At 32.3% G+C, this 26,011-nt stretch overlaps 1 protein-coding gene across 3 annotated transcripts; it reads left to right on the top strand.

The window, feature by feature from the left end:
* The first annotated feature begins 2,105 nt into the window (after window positions 1–2,105).
* On the top strand, window positions 2,106–25,153 carry LOC115874646 (sorting nexin-25). 3 transcript variants are annotated; one of them, XM_030889855.1, is made up of 15 exons: window positions 2,106–2,267; window positions 2,343–2,577; window positions 2,689–2,864; window positions 2,924–3,058; window positions 3,119–3,291; window positions 3,395–3,566; window positions 4,277–4,523; window positions 6,656–6,899; window positions 9,514–9,803; window positions 13,272–13,445; window positions 15,105–15,368; window positions 17,676–17,809; window positions 19,611–19,864; window positions 21,540–21,838; window positions 24,022–25,153. In XM_030889855.1, coding segments are annotated over exons 1-15 (2,847 nt in total). In that variant the 5' UTR covers window positions 2,106–2,265; the 3' UTR covers window positions 24,070–25,153. The 3 variants fall into 3 exon arrangements, with proteins under 3 accessions (XP_030745715.1, XP_030745716.1, XP_030745717.1); XM_030889856.1 differs by lacking the exon at window positions 2,106–2,267 and having other exon boundaries at window positions 2,292–2,577; XM_030889857.1 differs by lacking the exons at window positions 2,106–2,267; window positions 2,343–2,577; window positions 2,689–2,864 and having other exon boundaries at window positions 2,981–3,058; window positions 3,124–3,291.
* Window positions 25,154–26,011: the final 858 nt, after the last annotated feature.

The following is a 26,011-nucleotide window of genomic DNA, read 5'->3' as shown; positions in this document are numbered from 1 at the left end:
GTTAGGAGCACAGTTAGGAGCAAAAGGAATATCTTCTTTTTTTTAATTAAGCCTAAGTTACTAGGATTATCCGGCCTGTCAGTAGATGATCTTATCTATAACTCTATGGTAATGTTGAGTCATTTTATTTTTCTCAGAGAATAGGTACATTAAAGAAATGCTAACTTCATGTTAAAAAATGGAAACAGACGCCACCTGGTGCAGCCTGGCAGTACTAGCTAAATTGAGGGGAATTGGAGGGGCGGGGCTTAAAAGAGGGGAAATTTTTAAAAAAATATTTTTATAACTGATTTACTGTTTAAAGTTAATAAACATATTTTTTATTACTTTAATATAATTTAAAGTATTAAAAAATATCTCTATTAACTTTACACAGCAAATCAATGATATTATTAAAGACTTATTATTTTCAGAGAAAATTCATAGTAAATAAATTACACATTTAGTAAACAATATCATTTATTTTTTAGAGCTGCGATTTATATTACAATAATATTGAAATATATATATATTTTTTGATATATAACAATGAAAAAGAATATCCCGGAACCTGAAAAATAAAGATGATCAATTAATGACTTAAATTAGTTCAAAATACATTTTGCAAATAACTAGGGAATTGGAAAGATAAACATACTATTAAAAATACATTTTAGTAGTATGTTATCATCTATTTACTGATAATACATAAGTATATAATAACATGCATAAGGCACTATGAAAATAACACACTAATATCACAAAAAATATGTGCTAATTTAAATTCCTTTATGATCTAATGAAACACTATCTATAGCCTCAATCAGAGTTCGGAAGTAGTTAATTGAGACGTAATTTACCTGATTAACTACGTGTAGTTTTTCTTCAAAAACTACGTCTTTTCCCGTTCATTAACTACATGAAAACTACTTTGATAAACTATGTATTGATATTATGAATAATTTTCTTTAGTATGAGGTGTAATAGAGATAATATGATGTAAATATTATATTTAAAGCCATATTTTTTCTGTTTTCTTAAATTCATTATGTGTTTTTAAAGCTTCAACTTATTATAACCTCACCTCAAACCTTTGATATTTGACATAGGTTACATAAACTACACCCTCTACATAAACTACATTAACTACATGTAATGTAGTTTATGTAGTTTTTAAAAGTAACATGTAGTTTTCCGAACCCTGGCCTCAATACATGCCATTCCAAAGACAAAAAACTATTATACCAAATAAATATAAGCTGAATAAAACATAAACCAAGCCAACGTGCATAAAAAACCAAAAAATGCATCAAAAAATACTTTTATCAGATCATACCCTTGGATATATTATGTATTTTATATATCGCACATACCGTTCAAAAGTTTACTAACTCAAAATAGAGAATATAGAGAACATTGTTAAGAGAAGTAAAAGAAAATTTAAGTTAAGGCAATATGCTCCTTTTTGGATATTAATGGCCAAATAATATAATGTTGATTTAATAAAATTTTACTGGCATCCTTCTGAGGTATAAATCAGATTAAAAGGACATTGTTTTTGTAATAATTGTTTGTTTTGTAAACATTTTTTGAAGACAATACAGTTTTGAACGGGCTGTGCGATATAAACAAGGATCTTACTATTATTTGAGGTTAGAAAGTATTTAAATAACATAAAACATAATCAAAATCATTTGTCATCATAAATTATAGAGGTACTTACGTGTTTTGATATTATTATCAGGAAATAATACGTTTAGTTAAACAGGTACGCTGCCAGGCAAGTTCTATCGGCGGGTCTTTGCAAAAGTTGAAATCTAAAAATACAAAACTACGTTTACATCTTAGTTGTATTTACGAATAAAGTATTTGTGTGTAATTTCTGACTTACCAGTTAATTGAATAATCGCATTAAATACATCCAAATGGTAATTTAATATTGTAAAAGCAAAATTGTTTTAAATCACTTGCCAGGACAGCCGGCCAGCTTCTTTGTTGACAAAATGGCTGCGGTATCATGATTTAAGCAATGTGAGTGACAAAGAAAGCCAATGCCTGGCAAATGTTGCTTTCTTTGTCGTTTATCCTGGCACGTTTAAATTTGACTGTTGCCTATTTTCCCATACAAGTGACACCCCCGTGATTTTTCTCCTCTTTTTTTATTGATAGATCATCTGACAGGTGTTCCACAAAAATAAACAAAATTACATTTTTTTAGGGAAATTGCAGATTAATATGATATGAATTAGTTATCTATTCCTGGATAAATTATGATTGTGAAGTGATATGTAAGTACACTGTTGTAACTTATCGCTTATTTGAAATTTGATTGTTTAACGCTAATGTTTATTATTTATTTGTAGGATGAATAGTAGGAGATATGTTATAGCAAGTGCAATAATCGGCTTTTGTGCAATATCTCTGTTTTTACCCTTCTATGTGACACTAGCTTGTATACCCATTTTACTAATTGCGTTAATTTTACTGGGAGTGTCTTTTGCACTATGGATAAATGTTATGCTTTCGTCGCCTCACAAAACCGTCTCTGGAGCTGAACATATATTAAAACAATCAGAGACATTTAGAAATAAATTATTGGTAAGTAGGCTTTGAGTTCACCATTAAAAAAATGTTATTTTTCTGTTATCATACAAAGCACACTTGATTATATAAAACTTTTTAACCATATTGAATTAATTTATTTTGTAGAAAGATTTTGATTCAAATCAGTCAGTAAGGAACATTCAAAGTAATGTTCCTCAAATATTTGGAAGAACAGTGGACAGTCTACTCCAACAATTACTAGATTTTGTAATAAGAGACTATATTATTGTTTATTTGAAAGACTATGCATATGACTTGGAATATTTATCGGCAAATATAAAGTATGAAGTAGGAAAAGAAATTTATAGAGTATATGTATATAAATATTTTTTTGTTGCAGGGATGATTTATGGGGAGCTGTAAAAAATTTACATGAAAAGTTTTTAAGGGTAGACCATGCCAAGCTTATTGCTTGCGATGTAGTCACAGTTATAACAAATCATTTTGAAAAAATTAGGGAATCTAAAAGTATTATGTGAGTAGATTTTAACAATAACACTTATAAATTCTGATTATATTTTTTCTCTCTATTTAGTGCAGATCTAGATATGCCACCTGAATTTGTGTTGTCTGCTCATGTGATGTCTTCAGATGTTGAGTTACATTATCTGAGAGTTTTGAGTGAAGTTTTTATAATGTTTTTATTACCTCGTACATATTCATTAGCGCCGACAAAGTATTTTTTAAGAGAAGTCTTGTGCTGCAAAGGTGTGATTTTTTTCTTACCTTTTTTTTCATTTTATTTCTTTTTTCTTTTTATCTCTTATTTTTTCTTTATCTCCTCAATTATATAGACCAATATTCTTTTTAGTGTTCAAACCTTTTGTCGATATGGTGACTGATCCAGATTTTTTCAATAGAAATCTTATTAATTACATTGAAAAAACTAATCAGCAGCAAATTAATTTGCCAAAGAAAGTTTTAGAAAATGTGGAAGTTTTCATTGATAAAACTGATGATATTCAAGTATTAAAACAAGTCAGGTAGGATCATTAGCTTAACTAGCAATTTATCCTGGGACGGGCCTGGGGGGTCTGGAGTTTTTTTTTTAAATGAAAAATAATTTAAAAAAACACATTTTTTTAATAAAACGTTTACATGAATTTCTCTATCAATAAATTGCATAGACTTGGTTATCAAACCGTGTTCCCGTAGATTACTTAAATACCTACAAACTTTTAAAAAAAAATAAAAATTAACACATTTTTTGAACACAACAAAATAATATTAACTAAACAAAACTAGAAAACGTCATTTTTACTGCATCAAAAGCAAATAAAAATTAATACGTAGCCAAGAGTCATAATTCAGGATTTCTCTGGGGGGTGCCCAGCAGTACCTGGGGGGAGGGGCACCCCTGTAGTTACGCGCAAGCCAATGGGTAGGATATATTTTTTAGATACAACTAATTGTTTTTGTAGATTATAATTTAATTCTTATAATATATCATGTTATTTATAAGTACATACATATATCTTTGTTGATATTTAAACTGTTTATGCCAAAAATTGAAAATACACAATCGAATAAATGAAGATTGCTGTCATTTTATATGTAAACTTATATGGTTAATATTATCGACTATCTTTTCTAAGCAAATTTAGAGTCATATATTTTTTATTTACATATATTTATTTATGCCCTAGGATAGGTATAAATAGGTAAAACTTGTTAATATATTTTATATATTCAGATATAGCATTGTAACAAGGCTAATGCAGGCTACAACCCTGCAAAATTTGAATCGAGCTAAAGGAGTTGACTTGGACAATGAAAAAGGGAATATGACGTCATCGGGGATCCCTAAGTCTGACATAACGGCAGCTAAAAAACTGAAAAAGACTATTAACCATCTGACGATGGCGAAAAATATGTGTGACAAGAAACTACTCAATCTCGGTTGTGATTTAGGGTTTCAATGCGGCGACGATTTTAATAAGGTTAGTATTATTAAGAAGATTGTTTAATTGATTGGAAAAATAAGAATATATCGTATGTTCGAAAAAACGGTGTTAAAGATGGCTGGGAATGACAATCGACGGTAATTTTGACGACGTCAATCTTGATGTCATTTACTAGACTGACAGTAAAGTGCCATTAAACAATAAAGAAGAGTACAGGACGAGTAAATGACGTCTAGGGTTTGACCTCGCTATAATTACCATCGATTGTCATTCCCCAGCCGTCTTAGACGCCGTTTTTTTTCGATCGTATGGTTAGATGTGCGACTCTAAATTTGCCGCCAATTTGTATTAAACTAACGTTTCCCGTGATCAAAAGTCAAACTAATGGTTCTATTTTTACCCCTGCCTTGATCCTTCTTTATTTTATTTAAATATTAGATTTTTCAATACACTACATAAACAAAGTGTTATCACCGTTGATTGAAAAAATAATAAGATGAATTTTAGGCAAAAACCTTATGGACGATTTCGTGGCACAAAAACTGTCCGAGATGTAGATGGCAATACCGTTACCGCTAGTCAACCTGTCCAAGATTTAGTCTAGCTCTGCGCCGCGCCGCCGAGCGCTGATAGTCGTTTACAGCGCAGCGGATAAAAAATACTGTACCGCAGTTCTACTTTCAGTCGGCAATTAAGGGGTTTTCGGAAACTGTGATCTGATTGATCGGATTGATAGGATTACTAATCCAGACGTTCGAAAAGGGATCTCAAAACGAGTCAATGCGTTCGGAAAGTGATCCGAATAACTCGATTTTTGCCATATGTTGTGATCCTATTAGCTCTCCTAACGAGGTGGGTAGAATTAATCAACTGATCATTTCTAGAGTAATTTTAAAAGTAACGGTTTTGGTATCGGTCCGCATAGAAGTACAACGTTTTTTAATAACCGTTTTGTCCAAAATCCCCTTATCTAATGTTGATCAAATATATGATATTTTGTTAGTGACCGTGAAAATGAGCCAATCAGCATAGCATCAAATAACTCTAGATTTTAAACAAATAAAAATCCAACAAGTAAGTCTGAAGATACTGATTGCGAAAAAGCACTATCGGAGACACCCAAAAGGAAAAAAAATGAAAACTGAAACTACAGAACTTAAGTGGTTTTAAAACATTTAGATTAAAAGAACCAGGCATAATGAATAATAATGAAAGAATGGCACTTTATAGACAATTTCTGAAAATTTTCATCACAATGGTAGATAAAAATTAATATATTTGTTTATTATTAATATGTTGGAAAGTTTATTATGTTGACAGTAAATAAATGATTAAAATGAAGTTTATAGTGTATTTGTTTTAAATGGCATAATTTTATAAAAAGGACTAGGTAAAACACATTTTGTTTATATAAAAAATAGTCTTACAGAAACTAAAAAGTATACTTAAAGCAAAACAAATAGGATAAAAATAGATCTTATACATTCGTTAAAGAGGAATATTAAGAATATTTGCTTCATTTATCTCTTTTTACGAAATATATTTAAATTTAATTGTTAACCTGGTTAATCTAATGATCAAACCGTTCGTAATTAAACTACCGCTGATTACTCTCAGCACTGATCTTGGAACAGCTGATTAGTAAACTACCTAATCTAGAATTTTAATTCCGAAAACCCTTTAACTTAAAGAAGCAATTGCAACCAAAATATATTTTACAGAATTGTTTTTCCCTTTGAAGTATGTGTTTTAATTTTTTTAGTCTTGAAGGTACATGCTTTTTGGCAATTAAAATCACTTGCACATTGAAAAAAATATATAAGTTTTTTGAGATGTCCAGGAAGGTTTTATATTAAGTTATGTGAAATTTGACTTCAGCAGTAGTCTCTGGCTTTATTTGTATTAAAAATGGCATATAAGAATTTAGCTGGATCTTTTTGGGTATCTGTCAAATTTGACATTTAAAGTAATAAATGCCTAAAAAATGGGCTTCCTGACTGAGATTCGAAAAGCTTTATGGAAAAAGTTGTTTTGTTTTTAAATTTTACATCATTTTACATCATTTTCAGCCAACTAGATGAAAAACATTTCTTCGTTATGTTTAACCAATAGCAGCGGATTGTCGTGATTGTAACAATATTTTTTTCAAACAAAATTCTATATTCCAGGTGTTACCCTTAATAACTGTTTTGGACCACATCTTAGGCCGAAAATTTCTATCGCAATTTCTTCAAACTTTAGCCAGTCACGACCTGGTCAGGTTCTGGATAGCTGTAGAGGAGTTGCGTACGGCACAACGAAACCAGTGGCACCAGCTGGGTGCCGAAATTTTTTACACTTTTATTAGGAATCCCATTTCGGAAATCAAAGTCGACAAGACGATACGAAAAAGGATGGAATCCTTTTTGTTGGGTAGGTTTATCAGAGAAAAAAATTGGTCCATTGGGTCCGAAAAATAAGTGAGAAACCAAAGCAAACCAAACACGTTGTGAGCGTGTTTTGCTTGCTATAGCTGTAGCTAGATATTAACCTAACTTAAGGTCCACCGACGGTCAAATCATTACTTTTTTGAGTCTCTCCACAAAAAAGGGCTATTTGAAAACTAGGATAATTTCGAAAAATTTCGGATAATTTACTGATTTGGCAACCATGTAACAATCCGTAGCGTTTGTCAAAATTTTACTGTTACTGTCAGCATACATCAAGCTTTATTCATATAATCTAAGTTCATTTTAAGTTCAGATACACTTCATTTTCTAAAAGAAAGTAAAGTAAAGATTTCAGTTAACTTCTCTTTTATGCTGACAGGGCTAATCTGGACGGGGCCTACTTTGTTTACGCGGAATCCGAACCGAATCATGTTCCTCGGCCAACTCTTACTCACGAGATATCCGATCTCATCTGGCCTCGAACCGGCGTGAATGAGCAGTGACATCCGGCACTGATAAACCGGAATTTAAGTCGGCCATATTTAAGTCCCATCGCGGTGGATCTAAGATTTTTGATATACTCTTTCCTTAATCTTTTTATTCAAAGGGAGCTACAGATGCTCAACGCACTGTTGCCGGGCCGGTATAAAGTATTAGGAATGACTTTGAACCGTTGCAACCCCTATTTGTGGCAACTTTTTGATAGGCACCCTTATAACATCATGCACAGAATAAAAATAGCTTTAATTTTACATATAAACATCAAAAAAATTTATGAACGTAATGTCATCTCCAAAATCAGTTATTATTATTAAATATAGTTGTTAAAAGTGTACTCCCCTATTCATAAATATACTTATAAACTTTGAATAAGAAGACTAAGGAAGGAGCATAATGCTATCCATGTATTCATGCATGATGGGCGGAAAAAGGACTCTAGTGTGGGGATCCTTGAGAGTTCTGTTTGACGATTCATTTGACACATTTGAATTTGATTTGAAATTTTGTAGATTTGTCAGTCTTAAGGAGCTTATTTTGTGTTATTTATTATTTATTCTACTATTGATAGTTGTATAAAGGTAGTAAATCTAGATGGAAATTGTGGCAGAACTTAAATTAACAGTGACACTATCGCGATTTATCGAAAAAGACTCTAAAATAGTTTGTTGTGTAGCGTGCGGTAGATCTCGGCAAAAATCGAGTGAAATAATGGAACAACTTTTCGCTAGTAAGTGACTATATATAACTCTGTCCAACGAGAAGATCCTTGACAGTGATAGATGTGTCTGTCATTTTTTTTCAAAGTAGTTTATTTTATTTTACAAAGAAATAAGTTGGTACAACTGGAACGCATAGCATGAAATTAATATATTTAAAATTTGACTGACAAGTGATTACTTCAAAATATTGTGAAAAAAACTGTATAAAACTGAAAAAATTCAATCGAGTCATTTTATTTAATAAAAATCGGTATGTGTTGATACAAAACAAACAAGAACAAGACACCACATACCAAAAAAAAATATAAAAAATAACTATTTCTTACTTTCAAGTTTTATGAAACTTCCCGTATTTACGATTACTTATGTACAAATAAAAATTTGTAATCTTCTACAGGAATAAATAAAACAACATAAATAAAACAAACTATTTTATTAATAATGACACTTACCAAATTTTATACTTTAAAGGTTGATTAATTAACTTTAATCTTAATTGTTTTAAACCACTACCTTTTGATATTATTTTTCTGCAGTACTAAAATCCATTATTTACCTATCGTGTGATGTCGATATTTTACAGCTACTCCAGTTTTTAGTACGTGTTTAGTACGGTCCTTCTACCATATTCGAGATGCACTAACCTACGACGAGATGGTATACGAACTTTATTGATGGTAACTTTATTGGTGTTTAAGACTTTCTGCCTGGCCAGCGAGTATTAACCATAAACTGTACTCTGGGTCTACAGTTAATTTTCACTCGATTTTTCCTCCACTTGACTTCAAAAGACACAAAACACACGTAATAACACGAATCAAAATGCATCATCTTCCAAAACGCAGGGTATTTGACAAAAGTTGACACAAAATTATAACCGCTGCTTCAGTAGCGTATCGGATGTTTATGGTTATAAATAATTATTATAACTTATCTATTTTTATTAGAATTTTATATTTTTATAACAATTTTAATAACTACCAACATTTATTCACAACGTAAAATAAAATAAAAATTATTGAGTCTACCCCACGTCTACCCTACATCATAGTTTTACATTTTTTAAATAAAATTTGACCGGCACTGATAAACCGGAATTTAAGTCGGCCATATTTGAGGCTCATCGCGGTGGACCTAAGATTTTTGATATGCTCCTTCCTTAGTCTTCTTATTCAAAGCTTATAAATTAGGTTTTGATTAGAAATATCATGAGCATAATAATCCTGTAGCCGAATCTTGACTATTACAAGACTAAAACATCCGCTCATTCGTTACTTGCGGCATTCTTTTCTTAAGTAACAACCGTTGGGTACAATTATTTCTACATAACAGTTGTAGAGTAACAGGTCCTTAAAGAACAACTCATCTTTTTGTCAGGTGATAAGGGACCCGAGGTATTCTATGAAGTACAGCAGCAAGTAGTTCAGACCATAGAAGACAAGTACTACCAGCCGTTCTTGATCAGCGACTACTACAAAGAGATGATTATAGCGATGGAGAAGGAGAATGACATTGTGGAGACTGACAGCGGAGGTTCGGGTGATGAAAAACAGAGTTCTGTCGATTCTACTACCACTGTAGAAACGGGACTGAATGTGGGAGATCATTCCAATTATGCTAGAAGAAAACTCGACCAGTTAGCGGAGAAACTAAATAATAAAATTCAGGTAGGTAGCAATGACTAAAAAGATTAACACACTCTTGTTTTTGTGAATAAACACCAAAATAATTGATATTTCTATTTGAATAATAAAAGTATTTTTACAGGCTTACCTTACATATGCCTATTTTTTTAGTTTTGTCAAAGGTTTACTGTTTTGAATAAATTCTCAAAAGACTAACTATCTAGATAACCTAAAAATGCCAGACATAACATCTAGATAACCTAAAAATGCCTTCAGCTGATGTGTTTAAATGTAGGCCAAACGTCAACTATTCACATATCTAATAAAGCGCACTCTTACGACTGGTCTACTTAGCAAGTACGCCAATATTTCCGTACTTGGCAAGTAACCCCACCAGTCCCCACTTTGTAAACAACATCGGCAAGTGAGGCGCTCACACAACTTGTCCATTTCAACAATTATGCCAGCACAAACATTGCTTAAATCCTTGGCAAGTAAACAGTATAGTCGCATCGAAGGATACTGGTCGTCCCGAAATTGTCGTTGCTAGTGATTCTTTTTTCTTTTTAAGTTCTTTTACTGTACACTGCAATACGATATCTATGTTCTTTATGTTTGGCCATCCACATGAAGGGCTCATTTTCGTATAAATCCATAAATTCCAAAACAACATTTGAAGACTACACGAGAAAAATCAGTTTTTTCCATTTTAATTGGAGCCGAGAAAAATGCAATTCAGTGTTTTTAAAGAAATATGTTATTTTCTGTTAAATAATTAGAAAAATATATATTACTACCAATTTTGAATTATTAATATTGTGAATTATTGCCCTATTCTACCTTATACCGAAATAAAAATGTTAAAATGCAAAACAAAACAGGGATGTCCAATTAATGGTTGTATAAAACCTAAATCTACACTATTATTTTTTTGTTGTAGGAAGAAAATTAATATTTAAGCCGGTTTTTATTACAATACCCAAGTAGCATTTGGACGTTATCTAACGTCGGGTATACGTCGCGTTCAATAAACCCGACGTCGGGTACCAACGTCGGTTCGACCGCCTGACGACCCTTATTTGCACCTAAATGGGGAATACAGATTCGGGTCGCCTCGACGTCGGTATCTGACCTAATAGGGAATGTAATTCTACCAATTACCAACGTCATATTACGTTGGATTTTAGTTACTTAAAATTCGTCGCTAAGCACTTTACCAAGAATACATAAAAACCTAACCAAACTACCTAATTACAAATGGATTCATAATCACTCCTCGAATATAACTATCATTGCCTATCTAATTTCATATTATAATAATTCTGAATCATTAATCCAGACATCAGTTTTGTCAACGGAAGTCACTTTCTTGATATATCTGATTAAAATACTCCCGAAAACAACGAGCGCCTTCAAAATTAGGTAGATTTATGAAATAAAAATATCTATAAAAAAGTAACTCGCAAAATATTTTTTTAATTTTCTAGCTGGTTTAATCATAAAACTGTACTGTGGTTCCCCCCAAACTCAACCTTATCAATATTATTCTTAATACTAGAAATCGGAATGTGAATATAAATTTTAAAAACAAAAACGATTTTAAAATGGCTGACAATCGGATACGTGTTAAGAATGGCGGATTTCTGTGTCCGACTTAATATGAACTACCAATATACCAATTCCAACCGGGTCTCCAACATTAGTCGTCTCACACGATCGAAGTCATCAAACCGGACGACCGGCAATCGTATTATGACGTATATAATTCCAACGTACGCCACGTGACCTCACTTTGCGTATCAGTGATTTGTGGATTTGTGCAACTATATTTTAGTTTTTGTTTTCTCCTTAAAAAAAATGGGCAGCCACTTTTTTACGCCTAACCTCACATATCGGAGGAGGATGGGGTCTGCTGGTTTCCTAAGCTAAAAAATGAAATTAAGATGCACCAGTGTAATGCAGCATCTCTTCCGGATAAAAAGCATTTACGGGTGGAGGCAAGACATCACTACTACTATTATTATTTTGCAAAAGCCTCGACCTCTTTCTGTAAAATTTAGATGAATGTCTAAATGCCTTTTTAGTGTTTTTTTAGGCATAATAAAAAAATTAAGTTTGTTTACAAAAACTTTTTATTAGGTTATGTTCATGATATTTATTAGGTCGCAAATGCTACTTAATGGGTTGTATTTACGGACGTAAATAGAGATACGTAAATTAGGTTATAAATATGAACATAAAACACAACAAAATATAATTGGACGTTACTTTAGGGATTATCAGTGAGACGTATCCTATTCGGACAACGGGTAGACGTCGGGTTAGTTCAAGTATATGTACGTCGTGCAAGCCAACGTAGGAACGACGTTGGGAAATTAATAAAAATGGTACGTTGTTATTTTGTACGTCGACAGATCGTTGGATTTACCGACTCGGATCCAATGATGTCGCTTTTAATAGGAAAGCGACGTCACAGGTCGTATCACCAGCACCCGACCTAAATTTGCACAAAGTCTGACGTCGCTTCAGGTCAGATTTAGTTCGAAGTCAGATAGATGCTACTTGGGTACATAAATTTATAACATATAATACTAATTGCAAGATGCATGCTTGTCGACCATGCGTAAGGACATCTCTAGTTTTTGCCATTTACGCGTGGACTACTCTGGTTTTTCGTTTGTACGGCAAAATAACCAAGCTGTAATATCTCTGGGACTAAACGTATTATTGCTTTCTTTTTTCTCGAATGACGTTAATATTTGTCTATAAAGTTGTATCGCTCAACGTCGCTATCTTAATTTCTATGAAAATGTGACATATGTGGTTTTTCCCGTGTAGTCTTCATTTGTCCACTCCATTTATTGCTGTGGGAACGATTTAGATGCCGCCAATATTGAAGTTATTAATGTAAATTTGATATTACATAATCTATTATTGTTTTAACGTTTTAAATTATCCGTAATTAACTCGAAAAACATGCGCCTATAGGCGGCGCTGATTCTGAACTATTGAAATGCTGCTATAATTGTAGTATTAAATTTAATTTATATTTATTATATAAATTTTTGTAGAAATTTAAAAATGTGAACTTATAACTTTTAAACATAGAGAATGTGGATAATGTAGGAGGTGGCAACCTTGCATTCTCTCGAAGCACTATAAGACATTTCCGAAAAATGGACAAGTGGCACTTAAAAGTTTTTCAATATTTTCCAGAAAATGTCAAGAAAAATAATACAAGCCAAAACTCGTAATACAAAACTAAAGTGTCAAAACGAATGACAATGTCAGGAATTAAATAAATAAATGTGGCACCTTGAATCCTCAGAGGGAAGTTCAAATTCCAGTTAGTCAGCCCGGCGCCAAATATTTCTAATAAAAGGTTATCAATTAAAAATTTAATTGGTATCGAATATATGTTTTTTTGTTAATTTTAATACAAAAATACAAAGGATTTAGGATCTCTAGGTTGAAATTCATTTACTTACTAGGTTTTTTAACTTATTATAGGCCTTAGCGGCTCTCAAGTCATCGATGCGACCGGAATCTAAAGTTTTGGGCAAGTTAGAAAACGAAGTCGAGTGGCTGCAAGGAGAGAAACGTCAGTTAGAAGCTCACTTGACGAGAACGGAAATTTGGGCCGAAAATTTAGGTAGATGGACCACTATCGTGCAAAGCGCTGAGGTATATCCCTCTTACAATATTCATTAGTGTTTTTAAGTAATGCAAAACATTTTACTGGATAATATCTCGGATTATCTTATATTAAAAATGTTGAATACAATAATGCACCTACACCCTGTGTAAATAATATAGGGGGTGCGGTGCGCAATAAAACATGCAACAAATTAGACAACTGATTAGAAATAAATTTTAAACAACTTTTTTCTTTGACTTTATTTGAGAGATTTTGTCATCTTATTCATTCTGTTACAGTTGTTTGATGATATATGTCAAAATTTAAAATCCGAAATCCGTTGTTTTTTTTATATCCTGTATATTATATAATATTTTTTTTGTTGATTTTTTTAGGCCAAAAACCGTGTGCGTCTCAAAAGTGGCTCACCCCTATAATGTTTTTATATTTTTATGCAGGGTGTCCCAGAAATAAGTACAAGTATTTTAAATGGTAGTATAGTTCAACCTCAGAAACACGCCTGAGGTTTTTTTCGCGAAAAAAATTTTTTGAATATTTTTTGGAAATTTTTTTAGTTTTTAGTTAAAAAACATAATTTCTTGATAATACAGCAACATAAATATTAGATCAAATTTACAAAAAAAAAATCCAGAAAAGATCCATTGGTTCTCAAAATTTTAGCAAAAAATCATTTTTTTTTTGACATTTTCACTGTAAAATATCTCCGTTATTTTGGACTTATTTGAAAAACGATAAAGAGAAAATATGTTTATTTTATCGAGATCTACCATCCCTTAAAATACTTGCACTTATTTCTGGGACACCCTGTAAAAAAACGAGATTTGGTATGTTAGTATATGACATAAATTAGGATTGATTGATATATTCAATTGTTGTTGGTTACTTCTTGTTTCACCGGAAATGACTATAACTTTTGATTTTTAAATAACACCCTCGGTATTTTTTTACTTTATTCGATAGTAAATTACACTCTGAATAGAATGACTTATCATATGTCAACTTTTGACATTTTTGCAAATGGTTTATTTGAAATCGTAACAAGCGTTTCATATCGACAATTTGTCTCGAACTACCATGTGTGTGGTACCAAATTATTCGTAAAAAATGCTTTTTTCCAAATATGCTAATGATCTACCCTTGTTCTATTTGAAAAAATTGAAATATTATTAAAAATACGATTTGCGCATCTTTTAACTGGCCAGGGCAAGACACTAAAAACATTAGACGATCTAATCTATTTTTCCAAAGGTCCTTGATTAAAAATTAGTGTTTTTAACACAGCATTCAGTGTCATTTTCTATCGAATAAAGTAAAAATATACGAAGGATGTCATTTAAAAATCGAAAGTTGTAGCCATTCCCGGTAAAACGGGAAGTGAAAGTGACCAAAAACAATTAAATACGTCAATAAATCCTAGTTTATGTCATATACTAACATACCAAATTTCGAATCTGAAAAAAAAAGTTATAGGGGTGAACCACTTTTGAGACGCACCCGGTAAACTTATCTTAACCTTTTTTCCGACTACTACATATTAACAGAAAGAAACATTTATTGCAATTTTATTAGTGGACACTTTGTCTTTTAAAATGATCAAAAAAATCACTCGATATAATGATTTTCCTTGCTTGCGAATACTCTTCTCTATATGACAACAAATCTAAAAATATTTCTAAATTTTCTAGGTTCTCGAAGAAAAGGAACCTCTTCAATTTGTCCTGGTAGTTCAAATGTCCAAGGACGACCAATCAGACGGCGAACCAATCAGCACCGGCTGGGTCGTATGTCGCAGCCTGACGGAATTTCAAGAGTTACACAAGAAATTGCGACCTCTGTGCTCGGAAGTGAGGAACTTGGAACTGCCGTCGAACACGTTTAAGTTCTTGTTTGGCAAAACCGACAAAGCCTCTCTCGACAAAGCCAAGTTACAAATCCAAAAATATCTTGACGTGAGTTAATAACTTCGTTCCAACACACCAACTTGTACAGATCTTGAACGGTAATTGGGATCGTCGGCATCGGATTTGTACGCATGTGTCGATTTGGACAGTTCTGTTACGATGCCAAAATTAAATGCGGGTTGGAACAGTTTGTGAACTGATTTTAGATTCAAATTCATAACCTAATTTTTAATTATGGAATTAATTATTAAATTTGGATTTTTTTAATATAACTTATGAATTTTGGATTTTATTGCATGTAAATTAGGATATTACCTTTTTTTTTCACAACAAGGGGCCGTCCTCAGCCGGAAACACTGCGACCTATGAGGCCTATTGTGTTTGTCCTCTTTCTATATCTGCACCCATTCTCCTATCCCTGTGCCCTGCACTAACTTTTGCAGGTCCTTGATAGGATGGGAGCATAGTTCCTCCGGTTCTAGCCTAGCTTTCCCAAATAAAAAGTGTCGCTTGCGATCCAGAGCCTCGCGGTGACATATTATGTGCCCTGCTGTTTTAGGATCTTTATCGCAGAGTCTGCAGCAAAGACTTCCTTGATACAGGTTGAGTTTATTCAGGTAACACTTGACAGTCATGTGGCCTGTCAAGAGGCCTGTTGTAATCCGCACTTTATTCCTGATAAGTATTATCAGTTCTTTTGCGGTTTTAGAGCTAGGTCCTTGGATAAAAGCTTTGCTGTGCCTGTGCCCCTGTCTGTTTCTCCAGTGGACATTCTGCTTTTCCCTGATCCAGAGTTTTAGTGTACTACGGGCCATTTGGGTATTCCCAGTAGTGGCTCTGGACCAAGATAGGATGCCGATGATCCTTGCCTAGCTAGCTCATCGGCTTTTTCGTTGCCTTGGATGCCGCTGTGACCCGGCACCCAGAATAATTTAATAGGATATTACATTTGCTTCATTTCACAAAAATTCTAAGTCATTTTCAGTGATATACACATACTCAATATCACTGTCCTTTTCGTTACAATTCATATTTAATGCAAAAATATGTAAATCTTTAAAATATGTATATAAACGACAAATAACAAATAAAACTTGACCGATCAGCAAATTAAAAACAGAAATAGCCAAAAATTAATAAAAAAACAATCAACTGACACAGACTTTTTGGTTCTTTCCTTTAGGCTGGTATTGAAATCACCGTCCCGGAATCGCTTCACTAACGATTACAATTCTGGTTTGAACGCAAAAGTTATCGTTCGCTAAACGAATCTCTCGTGGTTGGAACGCAATTTCCTACACTGCGTATAAGCGTTGCCGTACCAAGACCGGTTTTCTGTTGTGTTGGAACGAGCCTAATATATAAACAGAATTAAATAACCATACAAAAGCGACACGCACCAGTTTTTGAGGATCACATTGTAAATAAGTATATTTGTCATATCTTTGGGCTGTAATCTCAATATTTATTTCTGTAATAATTATAATGGCTTTGCAATTGCAGGGCACCATAAAAGTTACAATAAAATAACAGTTATATAAAGAATAAATAAATAAATTGTACATATTTGAAGTGAAACTTCTTACTAACAGCAATTATTAAATTGAAAGATTTGAAGGGCATGTTTGAAAAAGTTTAATTTGAAATGTTGAAAAAGTAATAAATTAAAAATTAATAAATAATTTGATTCACTTTTACAAAATTTGTACTAAAATGACCTTCTGTCCGCCTGAAGACTCCATTCGCGTACCTCTATCCACGTGCCGATTTTGGTTCCAATCGACCAATAATTAAGAGAAAAATCCTGATGATTTCGTCCATTTAGAGGCATTGGTTCGAAACGACGAGTCATTCATTATAGTCTGTCCCCAATTATACCGAAATCGACCACATTTTTCTTCAATATCAGATCCTTAGTCCCACCCTGATGAAGATGTAAACGAAACGTCGTATCCAACTTTGCAGCCTATCCAGCAAATTTGGTCGCAATCGGACGACATCAATTTTTGACCTTTCTTACGTCAAAACTAACTGTCACGGTGTCCCGTACACGATCAAGTAGGCCTTGGTCCAACCTATTGACATACCAAATGCCTTGATTTCTTAAGCTCTGCGCGCGTAAAGAAGTTTCGCTTCAAAAAATAAAAAATTTTTCTCAATATATACAAGTAAGTTTAATTGTCAAAATATGTGACTTCAAGGTCAAAAAAATTGAGACACATACTTCAGAGAAGTCGATGCTTAATGTCACTTCTGCATGTTAAGGCATTCTGTGATATAGAAGGTGATTGATTAAAATCAGATTATCCTGAACAGAGATGCTGAAGGAATAACTAATGGGGGTTTATATTTTAGTTTGTCTTAAAAAATGACCGACTGAACCAAAGTGAGGCTGTTTATTCGTTTTTAAGTCCTAGTTCAGAGCATTTGAAGCATTCCACTCCTAGTCCCAAAAAATCGAGGTTTTCTTTGTCGACGATATTTAAAAGGTATGTAAAGTATACTAAATTTAGGTAACCAAAACAAAGCTGTTAGATAAAATAGTAGACAAGGCCAACAAAAGAATTTGTTTAGTCGTTTCAATTAGCGTAGAAGTTTGTTCCTTTAATTTCAATGTAAGCATTCAAAATTAGTGGTAGTCTTTTTCAATTAGTAGAAAAAGTTGACAAATTTTTGACTTTTCCACTAATTATACTTCAAAATTTGCGAGGAATGTCATTTTGGCCTTTGATGATCATCCGTCAAGAGAAATTGTTAAAAATCAAAAGTTGATTGTTTTATAAGCTAAATATTAGGCTCTCTCTATGGATACAACTGACTACCGCAAGCTGTTGCCAGGATATTCTATTAAGTTTAACTGTGTTTTTTAGACATTGTGAATGATCATAAACTAAAAAGTATAAAGTGTAATTGAAACCACACAATTTATTCCACTAAGTGCGAGGTTCTGAGTGAAGATTTATATCTCCAAAAAAATCCTTTATGTGTATTTTGCAACTGCACTGCAAGAAAATCTACAAAATAAAATAGTTATTTTTTGTAAACACTTCTCCGTGAAACCTAAACGGACACTGCTTGTCAGAAGTTAATGTTTACAGTTATACAAATTTGCCTAATAAAGAAAAAAATGCTTAACGTTTCGGAAAGTTTATCTCTTTCCGTCGTCGGAAGCAAAAAAATACAAAGAATAATGAAAAAAACTATTTAAAATATTTAAATTCAACTATTCGAGAACACTACTTTCTTAAAATAGATACGTCTACAAGAAACCGTTGACGTTCTGTTAAAATCAGATTATATCAAGTTGTCAAAATTAACAATTACTACCTGATAACAATTACTTAATAAGGTAAAACAAAAAGCCCCAAACTTTCTGTATGATTATTTTTAAATTTGACGTATGTTTTGTTTATTTATGTTATGTTCTTTAAAATCAAAAAGAAGCGATTTCCATACATTACGAACATCTACAGATGCATGAGCAATACATTTATTTTTATTAGATTGAATTAAAAAAGCCTCTTTTATTTTTCTTTTAGAGGCTATCGCTTCTTTCATTATAATTTTGGCGTTATTAAAATTTATTCTGTGCCCTGTGTCCCATGAATGCTGACAAATCTTAGATTTGTGAAAATCTCCCTTTCTTAAATAATCTTTATGTTCTTTAATTCTAACATTTAAGGGTCTAGATGTTTCACCAATATAAAATTTATCGCATTCACATGGTATTTGGTATATCACATTTTTTGTTTGTTCTGTATTCATTAGTTAGGCAAATTTGTATAACTGTAAACATAACTTCTGACAAGCAGTATCCGTTTAGGTTTAACACAGAAGTGTTTACAAAAAATAACTATTATAACGATTTTGTGTATTTTCTTGCAGTGCAGTGGCGAAATACCCATAAAGGATTTTTTTGGAGAGATCAATCCGCCACATACATAGGTATAGACATTTTTTAAGATTTATAATATTAAAGTCAACAGTTAGTAGACGTATCTGCTAAAAACTATTATTTTTGAATAGTTGTATTTAGATACTTTAAATAGTTTTACTTTGTTCTATGTGTTTTTTTTTTGTTTTTGAGGACGATAGGAGATATATGTCCTAAAAATTTAAGCATTTTTGTCGGTGAGACTAGTAAAAAGACAGTGATAAGTGCGGTTTCTGTTTGGATTCAGCGCACTGGAGTTTACAAAAAATACTATTGTATTTGTAGATTTTCCTCCAGTGGCAAGAAACCCAGAATTATTTTCAAGAAATAAATAATTTATAATCTTTTTTTTTCAGTGGCAGCGAACAAAGTTCGACTTTTTCCATATTGAAAGACAACTCGGAAGAGGACATATCTCAGTGTTTAGAGACTGTTTCCATGGACACGGTGGACTTTATAAAACCCAACGGCAATGCCATTAAAGTCTGCGAGGATGGCAAAGATTCCATTGCCGAGCCCCTGTACGCTCTTCTCAGCGAGCTCTTCGACATGAGAGGCGTGTTCAAGTATGTGAGGAAAACTTTAATCGGATTCGTTCAAGTCACATATGGTACGATTTTAGCTTATACATTTTTTAAGTATTTTATTTATAATTTGGTGTAAATCTAACCACATAATGAAGCTATCTAAAATAATTTAAATATAAGCGATACTAATACTTTTAGTTACCTAATCGAAGGCGCGATTTTAAAATTCATTATTGCCAATCATGGACATATTCGGCGCCGGGCTGGTTAATTGGAATTTAAATTTCCAGCTGGTGATTTCAGGCAGTAGATCTGCTGTAAAAAATGTCCAAGTTGCCACATGTATTTATTTATTTCCTGACATTCTCATTCGTTTTGATAATTTAGTTTTGTATTACTTATAATATTATATTGAGTTTTAGGTTTAAATAATGAATTGTGTTGTGATACTTTAAGCTTAAATTTTTTTACTAGCGGATCTTGCAGTCGAACATTGTTCTTTTTAGAACCTGTTTTTCTTAGAGCATCAGCACGACAAGTATCTACTAAGGGCTGGCAAAGTTAGTCTTGGGTCGAGATTTCCATATGTAAGAAGAGTACAATGCGTTTATAATGTACTGAACAAAGAGAGAACAGTAAACACGTTGCCAAACGTATGAAATAAATCTAGAAACTGTGCACATTGCTAAAAGACGTTGAAGGGGATATAGCAGATTTGTCGCAGTCTACAGGTTGACCCAATCAGTACCTCTCTCAGTACTTAAAGTTCTAGGGAAAGGTGTACATCATACGTTCAGCTTCACGATTTAATTACGTCTAATACTTTATTTGTTTATTTATTAACGAGTCGTGGTAATTCTCCCTATAGCTTGAAAATTTTTTAGGTGCAAGTTAGAACCACTTTTTTTTGGTAAAAAAAATTTTTGGTAAATATAAATGGCATTGAGTTGGTGTTCGACAGTGGTCGCGCTATTAGAACTCTGAATTCAAAAATCGATATCTCGATATCTATTAGAAATAATTGATTGTAGTTTTTTCAAAAACTTTCTTAATATTTCTGCTATATTTTCTTCGCAGACAGTATGTGAAAAGCTTTATAAATAAAAAAGTTACACGATTGCTGAAAATTGCTATGCACTAAAATTAAATGGATGGGGTGTTTAAAATTTTTGAATGAAAAAAAAACAACCTTATCGAATTTTTCTTATTTAAAGATATTACAAAAAGTCCGATCTTCAAAATAAAAAAACGGTTTCAATATCTAAAGTGGTTCTTAAGTTATGGCGTATTATGTGTAAACTGAAAGAGTTTTTAAATTATCGCGATTACTGACGTTTTCTCGTTATAAAAAAATGAACACCCTAACGATATCCTTGGAATTCCATTTCAGATGCTCAGGAACGTATTTAATGATTTTATCTAGTTATCTTTTTTCGAAAAAAATGTCTTTTAAAAATAAACGGTTTGCGATTGTGATTTTACTTTACTTGATAGGGAAAGGCGTACCGGCAACGCCGCAACAGCACACCGTCGCATTTCTCTCACTCCGACTTAATAAGATCCCTATGCGATTTACTTCATGTAAATGCCGACCCAAAAGTAACAGTTGCCAGCACGGTATAACTTGACAGTTTTTTTGTTATGTGAACAATCGACCCCAAATAAATAATTTCAAAATAAAAATATGGTTTAAATCGTTTTAGAACACTTGATATAGAGCTTTTTTAGCTGTATTTATTCCCTTTTCGTCGCTTCCAGGTCGCAACATCAATCGGCAAATCTACGAGACCATATCGTGGTGGTTCTCGGAAGAGATGCTCCACTACTACGTGGCCCAAATCCTGAAAAATTTCTGGCCGGGCGGAGCGCTCGCCCCCGCCGGACCGCTTCGCACCAAAGAGGAAAGACTGGAAACGGCGCAACGGGCGCAGGAAATGCTGATCAACAACGTGCCCGAGATACTGACGACGCTGGTGGGCGGCAACGCGGCGCGCAACGGCGCCAAGAAGGTGTTCGACGCCCTGCAGGAGAAGAACATGAACAAGCAGCTTTTTTACGTGAGTTGATTTTGGCTTAGGATATAAAAAAATTATTGGGCGCTAAATCGAGACACTACGGAAGATGGTCTAGCAATTCAAACTTAGGCCTCATTCAGAACCTTGCAATTAGTGGTTTCAATTACACTTTATACTTTTTAGTTTACGATCATTAACAATGTCTAAAACACAAAACATCCCCCTTTCGAACTTCGTCTGTCATGTTAAGAAATGAAAGTAAATAATAAAGCGCCTCTCGTGTTTGTTCGCACTCAAAAAATTTCAGTTAATGCCTGTATATATTTTTAATATATTTTTTAAATTTACATTTTTTTAATTGTAAAGTAATATATTACATTTAAATGGAATATATTACATAACAATTATGTCAATTACAGGATTACAAGCTTGTTTTCTAACATTTTTTAAATGAAACGAATTATAAAATTTCAATATATGTATATTTGTCGTAGGTATGAAAAATGTAAAATATAAAATGGACAAACGCTTACTTACATTGCAATAAAACTTCCACTTTTAGTTTTGCAATCCAAACGCAATATTTCTATTTCACAAATAAAAATATCCGACAACACTAAAATCACTGAAACTTCCGCGGCTGACAACGAAAACTGAAAAATTGAAAAATTAAACGGCACTTTTTGTTTTGGATCTGCAAATATCAACATTACGCTGTACTATTATGTGTTTGTTGTTGAAATAATATAAAATATCTAATTATAACTTGTAAATTTTAATATTTTACTATTTAATAGTATATATAGTTTGAAAACAATGAATATTGAATTAAAATTGAAAAAGTTAAGCGCGACCCCTTGTGTCAAAATTAGATGATTAAATTTTCGCAATTTTTACACCATTTGATGACCGGTGGCGCCTCTAGTGCCGTGGCTCATATTTTTCTTAACTTAGCTCTTTGAAGAGATATTTATATTTTTTGATAAATGTTTTGACTACGCCTATGGTGTATACGGTGGTATTATACTAATTAATTACAAAAATTCTCATTCACATAAGTTTGTTAAAGGTAGATTCAGGCTGAGAGCGTCGAGCGTCGCGTCCGCGTGTCGAAATGGAATCAATTCACTTAACTTAAATTAGACCGTTCAGGCAGACAGCGTCGCGTTTGGCGTTGCACTAGGGTCCGCTGAGTTTCGGGGTTCGAGTTCAATCTTTGAATAAGAAGACTAAGGAAGGAGCATATCAAAAATCTTAGGTACACCGCGATGGGCCTCAAATATGGCCGACTTAAATTCCGGTTTATCAGTGTCGTTCTAATTTTATTTAAAAAATGTAAAACTATGATGTAGGGTAGACGTGGAGTAGACTCAATAATTTGTTGATTTATTTTACGTTGTGAATAAATGTTGGTAGTTATTAAAATTGTTATAAAAATATATAATTCTAATAAAAATAGATAAGTTATAATAAGTATTTATTAACACAAACATCCGATACGCTACTGAAGCAGGTAACTCAAATTAACGTATCTAAATTCTTTGACATCTAATCTTTGACAAGTAATAAATAAAAGCTAAAATGCAAGAAAAATATATAATTTAGTTAATTTAAGTGAATTTCATAAATGATCTGTTTACTACACGTATGTATATTATATAGTCACTTACAAGCGAAAAGTTGTTCCATTATTTCACTCAATTTTTGCCGAGTTCTACCGCACGCTACACAACCAACTATTTTAGAGTCTTTTTCGATAAATCGCGATAGTGTCACTGTTAATTTAAGTTCTGCCACAATTTCCATCTAGATTTACTACCTTTATACAACTATCAGTAGTAGAATAAATAATAAATAACATAAAATAAGCTCCGTAAAGACTGACAAATCCACAAAATTTCAAATCAAATTCAAATGTGTCAAATGAATCGTCAAACAGAACTGTCAAGGATCCCCACCCTAAAGAGCTTCTATGGTGGCTTTTCCGCCCACCATGCATGAATACATGGATAGCATTATGCTCCTTCTTTAGTCTTCTTATTCAAAGAGTTCAATGGGATGGACGCGTCGCTCGACGCTCTCAGCCTGAATGTACCTTAACTCTTTCTACTAATTGATTACTTACTACTGATTGATTTTTGATTTTTCTGTATTTCGATTTTTAGGTGTGTTTACTTTCAATTATCATTTCAATATCTTCAATTTAATAATTGCATTTGTTTCAGGAGGTGCTCGAGATCGTACTGGATTCTGCATTTCCCGAAATTAGTTAAGGTATACATAGGTCTATATTTAAGTTTTAATCACTAAAAATTTATATTTTTATATTTAAGTTTTAATCCTTAAAAAAATCTTTAATTTTAACTGTACAAATAAAATAACAACGCAATTACTTAAACTATGTTCTATAGAAAAAAAAACACTAAAGCTATTTTTATGAATTAGGAGAATGAAGTGCGTCTGTGTTTCTGTTGTGTTTTACTAGTCTATTAATGTTAAATTATTTTTTAATTGTATAAAACTATTATCATGACAAAAAAAATAGGAAAAACAAAAATGTATTTGTAAGGGACATGGATCGTGATCCAGAGCATATAAATTATTATTGTTTTTTATCCAAGCACAATTTTTATACACTTATTTAAGAGTTTTTATAGTGGACCTGTATATGTATTATTAATTTTTTCTACTCACTGTATATAATACCTGATTTTTATAACTAACATCATTTCAATCATTATCATTCTAGGAGGCCTAAAAAAACTAAAAAGTACTAAGTAAACCTAAAAATATTTTAATTATGGTTTTAGGAAAATTGTAGTTATAAAATATTGTATTTATTAAGATACAGAGTTTAGTGCGCAGGTCCATTATTTTTTAAGTTAAGTAAGACACATACAGCGAGTGTCAAAAAGTTCACAAAAATTCTCATTCTCTTTACAAATGCAAAAGTGGGGTTAGGTGGCAAAATAACGAAAAATGTCAAAAAGTAAAGCTATTCAGAATTTAGTTCTTGTTTAAATATCAAGATTTATAGGTATACAGGAACTTTCGACAAATATTAGTTTTATGATTATTTTTTGCAGAAAAAAATGTATGTTTTCTATAGAATGACATAAGAGAAAGCAATAATTATAATGAACATAATTTCTTTTTTTCCGTCCTACAGTATATTATAAAAAATAAATAAAAATATTTATGTTCAGACTACCATATGGGATATCTTTATTGCAATGAGAAATTCTGGGAAAGCCTTTTTTTTTAATAGTTCAATAATAAAAAAATCCATTGATTGTGAACTTTTTGACACATTTTGTAAATTGATGACAATTATTTTAATAAATGTGTAATGCTTTATTTTGAAGAATTTTCCAAAACTTATCCAGTGTCGTTAAATAATTAATTTATTTTCATTTCAAGACATGAGTTGATAAAGGTGTCATGTCGCATTTTTTTAAAAATCAGTTTTATTTAGTATTTCCACATCCCTTTTAATTCAACAGATCTATCCTCCAATAGACTCTAAATATTAAATATAAATACCATAAAGAATATCCTAGGCGATAAAGGTGTCATGTCACATACACCATCAGTAATTTTTAGACGTGTTTTGTCGATTAACTCGAAACTTTAAAAAAACGACATGACACCTTTATCCACTCATGTCTTCATATTTATTATTAGCTCCACCAGTAAAGTGGCTATGGGGAGTTAGGAGCACTGAAAGGGTGAATTTAAAAAACGGTTGTTTTGAAATTGCAGGCTTAAAAAAAGGAGATAAAATTTCGAAAAAAAATGCCCTGCCATAAATTTTGACCCTAAATTAAATGGTGATACTGAAAAATTATTTGGAAAAGCGGAAAGGGTAGTTTTTGCAAGGGTAGGGGGTTGTTTCGTGAATAACTTTTTTGAGGTTATTTTTTTTTTGCAACGTGGGTTCATTTTTTGAAAACTACATACTTTTTCCTACAAAAAAAGTACTCTTGTTGCACATCGCCCAGAGCGATGGTTTTCGAGAAAATTGCAGACAAAGAGTTTGCTCTGATGGGTTGCTAACTGGTTAATCAACATAAACTTATGAAAGTTATGGCGGTTCAAAAGTAACCAAGTAGTTATCAAATAATTAATTGAAAAATCAAAATTTCATGATTTTTAAACATCTTATTGCTTTAGAAAACGAAATAATCCACTAGATTTCTACTTCTGGGGCCACTT

Source organism: Sitophilus oryzae, unplaced genomic scaffold (genome assembly GCF_002938485.1).
Source record: "Sitophilus oryzae breed Bouriz unplaced genomic scaffold, Soryzae_2.0 scaffold_1297_pilon_pilon, whole genome shotgun sequence".
Classification (NCBI taxonomy): domain Eukaryota; kingdom Metazoa; phylum Arthropoda; class Insecta; order Coleoptera; family Curculionidae; genus Sitophilus; species Sitophilus oryzae.
This window is presented reverse-complemented; position numbering and strand designations above follow the sequence as displayed.

Excerpts from the sequence above, each read along its gene's own strand:
- LOC115874646 (XM_030889855.1), top strand. Across the intron at positions 19,865-21,539 it reads ATTCGTTCAAGTCACATATG|GTCGCAACATCAATCGGCAA; the intron begins GTACGATTTTAG and ends CGTCGCTTCCAG. Across the intron at positions 21,839-24,021 it reads TGAACAAGCAGCTTTTTTAC|GAGGTGCTCGAGATCGTACT; the intron begins GTGAGTTGATTT and ends CATTTGTTTCAG.